This window comes from Bidens hawaiensis, unplaced genomic scaffold (assembly GCF_021521415.1).
Source record: "Bidens hawaiensis isolate Kalapana, Puna unplaced genomic scaffold, B.hawaiensis_p1.1 tig00003004_1, whole genome shotgun sequence".
NCBI lineage: Eukaryota > Viridiplantae > Streptophyta > Magnoliopsida > Asterales > Asteraceae > Bidens > Bidens hawaiensis.
Genome location: NW_027491161.1, coordinates 986,036 through 994,664, shown reverse-complemented (window position 1 = coordinate 994,664; position 8,629 = coordinate 986,036). Strand labels below are relative to the sequence as shown.

Here is an 8,629-nt window from a genome sequence, read left to right as displayed (position 1 = left end):
TTTTGTGGAAAAAACAATATTCAAATATTGAACATGGAAGAAGAGTATATTAATGAAAGAGGTCACAGATCTAAAAGGCAAAGGTATGATTTCACCAATCAACATTAGTATAACTTCGTTTGTTTTAACACCATTCTTGATATGCTAATTCAAGAGTTTGGTGACCGTTTTAATGAGATTAACATGGAATTACTTCAAAACATGACGGCTTTCATCCCATATTTCTCATTTTCTAAGTTTGATGAGTTGAAGTTAATGAGACTATATGAGTTTTATCCGTATGATTTTAATAGTCGGGAGAAAATCGCTCTTTCACATAAACAATTGGCTTGTACATTGATAGCGTGCGAAAAGATGAAAGATATGCTAACTTGAATGGTATTGCCGATCTTGCTAGAGTTAGGGTGGAAACAAGAAAACATATTTCATTTCCTTTGGTGTATCGATTTAAAGCTTACATTAGTTTTACCTGTTGCAACCACAACGGTTGAAAGATGTTTTTCAGTGGTGAAGAACGTAAACACAAATTTGTGTAATCAAATTGGGCTGGAGTTTTTGAATGCTTGTTTGATTTGTAGCATCGAAAAAGAAGCATTTGAAAGTGTTACGAATGAAGTTGTAATTTACCGTTTCTAAAAGATGAAATCCCGTAGAGGACAATTGTAATACGTGTTTTGTTTTGTTATAATTAATGAAGTCCGATTCTATATTTTTGTGTCATGTATTTTTATTGGTTATTTTACCCTCACTGAGCTAAATGTCTGGATCTGTTACTGATCGGAAAGTAGATAAAGAAGGAAATCACATCCATGCCTATGAAATAGTGGTGTGGATAAGATTTTCAAGCATCTGTGATTGAAACGGTGGGACGAAAGTAGAGTAAGCGGTGAAACAGTGGGCTGAGCAGAAAAAGCAATGACACCCGGCATGCCAAAACTATGATAACAACCATACAAGCAAAGAAGCAGAGGGTACAAGACTCGATCCACAAACTTAGACGTAAATGTAGTATTGTGTAAATTGAAGATTGAATTCATATTTCAGTGGGCTCGGCAATAAACAAATATAAATTAAAAAAAAAAGAATAAGAAAAACAATGTGAGGCGAATATAAATAAAATAAAAACAATAAAAAAGAAAAAAGAAAAACAGTGTGAGATTCAAGTCTTGACAAAAAGAAAGAGATGCAAGTCTCGACCTTGAGTAAACCGTTCCACCAATTGAACAAATTAAAATTTAGTAGCATATAATTGAGCTTGTATATTATAAATTATATCTGGATTTTTTTTCTTGACCTCAAAAATTGTTGGGTCTTGGGATGTCACCCTCTTTGCCCACCCTATGGGTCGGGCCTGGCTCTGCATTTGTTGCATTCCATTTTGGTAGTATAATTGTATAGCCCGCACTCTTATCTATTTGAAATCATACAATATATGAACAAATATTAAAGACATTGTAAGTTTTGACTTTTGAAATTCAACTACTTATGTACTTCATCTAGTAAGTTTAACCTTGAAAGAAATAAAAATTTCAATTTGGTCATTCAAAATAAGACAATTAGCAACAAATCGAAGCATATATGCCTACAAAACTTCCCGAACCATTACTTGAAAATTCCAACAACTTATTAGCATACTAAACATGTTTTTCTAATAGATAATTAGTAAGCCACTTGTTGTATGATAAGCAGCAACACATGTACATGTAGAAAGTATAACGAATGCCAATTGAAGAGGCTCACATTTGTAACTAGGAATCAAAATAGCACGGTAGCATAGTCCATGACCATCAGATCATGACATCCGGATCTTGCCTAGCCACGATACGACTATGATCATCGATGTCCCTTTAGATTATACCGATCACCATAGCCACGATTGTGACTCTGATCATCGAGTCCCTTTAAACACATAATCCTAGCATATGTACACTACACCGGAATTATGTGATATCAGTAAGTAACACATTACAAAGATTAAATGGAAGCTCATTCTAGTGTACAAACAAAAATAACCCAAATAGTCAATTATCAAGGTTTCTCCAGACGAGAAATAATTGTTCCAAGCTACAATCGGATAATGAGTTTTATTGTGATGCTCAATCCCTGCCATTCCAAAGTTTCTACCCGCAAAGTTCATTCCATCAGTTAAATTCAACAACAAATTTGTAGTTTTTGTCACATTTAGCACATGTCCATATAAATGGAGGAATAATGGCGCCATTAGCTATCTATTTCTGGGTCAAAGCATGTTCATAAATTTCTTCAAATTAGGATTCAATTGAAAATGACCCAGATGACCAATACTTAGGGATTTGGATGTGTTGAAATCTAAGGCCGATTAGTGAGTTATAGTACGACTACCAGCCGAATATTGAGCAACAGTACGACTTACCTTTAAATACGGGGACAAGTACAACGGAATGACGCGCATCATCATTGAAGCGGTTCACTAAGATATAAGGCACTGCATAGGTCCGCCACCACCATAAACAACCGGAGCCGGAATGAATTACAATAGTGAGGGCACTGCAAGAAAACAGGATAATTTGCGACAGCAGTTTTTGTAGCAAACTTGTGCAAATAGCCCATACACACAATCTTCGGACAAAATACATTTGTGAAAAAAAAAAGCTGTGGCAAATCAAGTTTTTGCAAATTTGCTACAATTTTTGCTGCAGATTTACAAAAATTATTAGTTGTCACTAATGGTGCGACAATTTTGCCACAATAGTTTTTTCCTGCAAGTTAACGACAAGTTTGTCACTATTTTATTAAAAATAGTTTAAATTACTAGTAATAATAATAACATTAACAAAACTAATTAAACAATAATGACGAACGCTAAAATTTCAGTTCTGACAAAATTGTCATAAAGTGTTAATTTATTGCTACAAACTTTTCACAAAACCTTAAAAATATTTGCTACAAACTTGCTACAAAATCTTATTAAACATTGCTACAAACTTGCTACAAAACGTTAAAAAACATTGCTACAAACTTGCTACCAAACTATAAAAATATTTGCTACACATTTGCTACAAAACCTTGATAAACTTCCAACACATTTGCCACATATTAGTAAAACTTGCTACAAACTTGCCACAAAACCTTAATAAAACTTGCTACAAAACTTTTTTGTACAAAATGCAAAAAATAAAAAAATAAAAAAAAATAACAAATTGCTGTAAACAATTGTTAAAATTTTTCAAAAAACAAACCTGTTTAAATCCTATAATTATAATAAAAGTAGCATCAGACGTAACGCACGTTCTTTAATACAAAACTACTACCACAATCCATAACATTTCTAAATAACTAAACCGAAACATATATTAATACAAAACGAAAGTTTTTACTTGTCCAAAATTATCTTCAAACATTTCGTCAATCTTTTTTTTTTTTTTGCCATTCCGCTTGTAGAGCAGGCAGTTGTTCATGTTCCACCCGTTCTTTTTTCTAGTGTTGTTCATGTTCCATAAGGGCTTCTATTGTTTTTCGGGCCTCTCGCTCTTTTTCTAGTTCCGTTTCAACATTTTGGAGCTACAATTTGCCAAAAGATATGTAATTAAAACATATTAACCAAAATATTTTTTTAGCATACTAACACATATACATAACAAAGGGGACTCTTATGATTAAACTACAAAGAACTTTATTTTTAAAATCATAATGCACATACATAACAAAACGGGCTCTTATAATTAAACTTCAAAGAATGCTAAGAGTCATATTTGCGCATATTAATCAACATATATTAGCTAACATGTCGATCTAACAAAATAATTCTGGAGTCTTAAAAATCCTATAAAAGTCAACTATGAAAAATACTAACCAATCATTATACATTCCCAACCCGATGTCATCCGTACACAAAAACATGAATAACCGAAACCCGAGTAACATACTGATAGACACTCCTAATAATATATATTTACATACATACATACACATACATACACACACGTAAACATATAAAATTAATATACAAATACAAACATAAATATACAAACATCCACATACATGCATATAGATACATATAGATTTATAAATAAATATATGAAATAACCATTAAAAAACAACCAAACGATTTACAATAAAGTGGCAGGTAAGCGGGCAACAAGCTGTGCCGCAACCCCCTTTTGGATAGCAAATCCAATTCTACTAAAAACAAAGTTTTGGCTCTTATGGGCCGATAAATTACTATGCTCGACTTTCTGAACAGAAGGTCCACGTCATCCGGAGCTAAGAAACCAAATGTGTCAAAGGCGAAGGGGATAAACACGTGTTGATTCTCCAAACAAGCTTTCTCGTGTTTAACAACCTTGCCCGATGCCGCCTTCAATGCTGGCTGGCCTGCTACAAAACCATTTCCCCTAAGACCAACAAGAGGGGACACTCCTGTGAGATCCACACAAGCGTGTTTACCCCTACATATACAAAACGTAACATGAAAACAATTACTTCCAGAATCGTTAAAACAAAGAAGGTAATACAAGTCCAATTTATTTTTATCATCTATTAATATATTTTCGAGAAATTAACTATTCATATATATATACAAAACCGTTAGACTAACCCAACAACAACAATGCCTAAACAACAACAGCAGCAACAATAATAATAATTATACAAATAACAAAGATAATAACGATACCTGTTGTGATTGATGAGCATCTCCATATGACCCACAAGCTATGAAAGATGGTGTCCTTGTCACCACAAAAAGTGGATCAGAAGATCCTGCCCCAAACAGCCAACAACTCTAAGAATCGAGATGCAAACTCTCCCACACATCAAGGTAATCACAATTCACAATCCATGTGCGCGCATAACTTCTAAAGTCGTTGCATGTACGAGACCTATAAGCTAGTTATCAAAATAGAAAGTTTGATATTGTACTAAAGTTGACACAATAATTATAAACAGATAATAAAAAATAACTCACATATGAACGTTTAGCACGTGTGGTAACAAACTTTAACGTGCCTAAGTCTTTTTCACTGTTCTCCCATCCCGCAATCTCTTAATTCACCGTTCTGTGGCATGGGTCCTGAAAAACACTGACCTAAATCTAACCATATCACCCATTTTTTTCCTACGTAGAAATGAGTAATATACATGATCATAGTTGTCAATAGCGAATAGCGGTAAATAGCGGCGGGCACCCATATGCTATGTAGCGAATAGCAGTAAATAGCGCCCGCTATTTTGTGTTTAGCGATAGGGTTAATTTTATAATTTATATATATATATATATATATATATAATGTTCATTTTATAACTTTTATGCATAAATTATAAGTTTAAGGACTAAATGTAAATTAGTGCAGAGGGGGTTAAATCATAAGATAAACAAACTAATTTTACTTCTTTTATGTAAAAATTTATAAGTTTCAGGGGTAAATGTAAACATGTGAAAGATATAAGGGGTAAATACTAACATCCCTACATATTTAAACCTAAAATGGGTAAACATTAAACAGCCGCTCCTTCTTCTCGCAACCATTCTTTCATCTTCCTGGTTTCTGGTAGGTTTTCGGCAACAATCACAGCACCGCCGCCGGAGTTCGCCATCGGAGGTCACTATTCGGTCGATATGTGGCCGCTAAGTACCTTGTAGCGGTGTACTGCCGCCTCGCGACGCTATTCGCTATAGCGCCCGCTACGGGCGCTATTGACAACTATATGCTTGATAAGTGTTAAATGTAAAAATAGTTAACAAAACTTATAGTTAGGTTAGTTTACCATGTGGAGACGGTGCTCATCAATTCCAGGCCCACATGTATGAAGACAGAAGTCATTCTTGCGGGAGGCTCTCCCGACTTTGGACCTCTTTTTCCATCGTTCAGTATTCCATTGCTGTAATAATAAAATATATGTAAAATATATAAAGGGAAACAAAATTTAAGAAAAAAATAGTAATTTATCAACTCCTTTAAATTGTAAGTGTTTCCATTTAGCAAGAGGCATTGAGTGTTCGGTTTGTGGATCCCATATGTACTTCGCCTGAAATAAAATGGCTAAAAAGTAATAATTAAAACAAATAAACATAACTAGGGGTAAGCATAGGTTGGTTCGGTTTAGTTATTGGCTAAAACTGAAACTGTAACCAAACACTTCGATTACAAAAAAAGAAAAAAAATAACCAATCGGTTTCAAATATTAAAAACTATAAACAGTTGGTTCTGACAACATCAATGTAGCTCTAACAAAAGAATTATGTATGTTATTGAAAGAAAAAAAAACAGTTTACCAGACGAAAGTACGATAAATTACCAGTTTCTTTCAGCACCCTTAAACTGCTCCGACAACTTGTACTACCAAACGATGTTATTTAGCTTCTATTGAGGAGCCTGGCAAGGGCTGCAAACTTCGATGGATGAGCAAATTGTTTGACTAAGAGTTTGATTAGGGCTCCAAAACGGCTGTGGTGGGAGACGACGAGGAGAGAATGAGAGGAGAAGAAAAACTGCGGTGGTAGGAGTCGATTAGGTTTTGGTGCCATGTAAGATCAAGAGAAAAGAATTGAGAGGGAAAGGAATGGAGTGTGGTTATAGCAGGAAATGTGGGCTTTTTTTTGTTTAACTTTTAGGTTTTTGTGTTACAATAATTGAACGATGATAAATGAAACCAAATGGAAAGAAAAAAATAGACCCTTATATGGACTTTCTTCGGGTAATCAATGTTTATGTGGTATGTTGCGTGGGTGAGTAGTTTTTTGGCTGTATGTTATGGCGGGGGGCTTCGAAGCCCCTCCACAGTGCCACATCAGCACCATGTGGATACTGGGTGCATCGAAGCCCCAGGGCATAATGCCCCTCTATGGTGAGGGGGGCTTCGAAGCCCAACCTTTTTTCATTTTTTTTTCATAGAACAAAAAAGCCAATAAAATAATAAAAAAAATACAATAACACTAAAATACAAAATAAATTAAATATGAAAACATATAAAAAAATACAGCTATTTTTAGTCGTCGCTCTCACCGTCATCTAGCTTATTACTCCAAAGATGTCCAACCAAATCCGATCGTAGGCTGAAATTCGTTTCCCTTTTTTGTGTTTTTAATAAATTAGCAAGTTTCTCATCTTCGTTTAGTGTACAGATCGGCTCTGGCTCATCGTTGTATTCGCCTTGGCAAATTGCTCTACCCGAGTCCTCCAATATCATATTATGCAAGATAATGCAAGTGAACATTATGTTTATTAACTTATCCATTTGTTGAAAACGAGCCGTTTGTTTAATGATAGACCAACGTTTCTTTAATACCCTGAATGACCTTTCGATGTCTTTTCTGGCCGACTCGTGTTTTTTCTTGAAATACTGACGTTTTTTTTGTCGGGCATGTAAAGCTAAGAACTAACGTGGGCCACTCCGGATAAATACCGTCGACTAGATAATATCCGTATTCGTAGTTGACATCGTTCGTGGAAAATGAGGTGTTGGGGAGGCTCCGTCTGTGAGGCGGTCAAAAAAAGTGGACGCATTAATCACAGCTACATCATTGTTTGCACCGGGCATCCCAAAAAACGCATGCCATATCCAAAGATCAAATGATGCAGCCGCCTCAAGAATAACTATTAGGCCATCATGGTCACCCCCACCCCGATGATATTGACCTTGCCAAGCAACAGGACAGGCTTCCCATTCCCAATGCATGCAATCGAGGCTACCAAGCATCCCGGGAAAACCGTGCCTTTGTTGATGCACCTTGTATATTTTTTGTACGTCACTTTGAGTTGGCTTCCTCAAATATTTTTTATGATATAGTTGTGGAATACCTAAGTTTAACAAATTTTATAAAATTCATACTCAAAATGTTAAGGTTTTGAAATAAATAATTAGAATAATAATACTCACATTCGTAGAATGTGTGAAGCGCCTCAGGAGCAGTTGTCTCTGACATCCGTAAATACTCTTCCATGGCGTCGCTCGCAGTCCCGTACGCTAGTTGACGAATTGCTTCCGTGCATTTTTGCATAGTTGAATATCCCGATTTACCTCTCGCGTCCGGCCATTGTTGGAAACGTTCTAAATCACCAACTGTTCGTAAAAATAGTTGGCGAATCATCCGAAAACGGCGCCGAAATCGTTCCGAATCAAAAGTCGCGTTCGGCGAAAAATAATATTTCTTCAACCGGTCTTGAGCACCTACGCAATCCCATTGAAGATGAGGCCATCATTTTAGTTGTTGTGAGCTTTCGCAATGCTGGACTACGAGTTGCGCACCCTCTCGAATAGCATTAAATATCGCTTCATCCTCTGAATTCGAATTGGAAATAGCGTTGATATCAGGCTGGAAGTCAGGTGTCAAAGATGAGTCAGAAGACATATTTGTGGAGAAAGTTTTAAAAATTTTAAATAGGAGAATGGGATGTTTGTAGAGATTGGATGAATGGTATATATATATATATATATATATATATATATATATACATATATATATACATATATATATGGGTGGGATCTAGAGAGAATTCCTCTTAAAGAGAGAACTATAGAACTAATAAAAATTATTTTTAAATTTAAAAAAAAAATATTTTGCGAAATTTTTTTCTTTGCTCCTTCTAATAGATGATATTGTTCCTAAAAAACTAAAAGTAAAAAAAGAAAAAAAATCCTTTGATGTATT

The 8,629-nt window shown here is 35.1% G+C and overlaps 1 protein-coding gene across 1 annotated transcript; it reads right to left on the bottom strand.

Annotated features, from left to right (window-relative positions):
• Positions 1-7,389: 7,389 nt before the first annotated feature.
• Positions 7,390-8,329, bottom strand: LOC143621963 (uncharacterized). The gene is made up of 3 exons (XM_077093229.1): positions 8,227-8,329; positions 7,858-8,040; positions 7,390-7,778 (listed from the first exon to the last, which is right to left on the bottom strand). The coding sequence occupies exons 1-3, from the start codon at positions 8,327-8,329 to the stop codon at positions 7,390-7,392; spliced, it is 675 nt and encodes a 224-aa protein (XP_076949344.1).
• Positions 8,330-8,629: the final 300 nt, after the last annotated feature.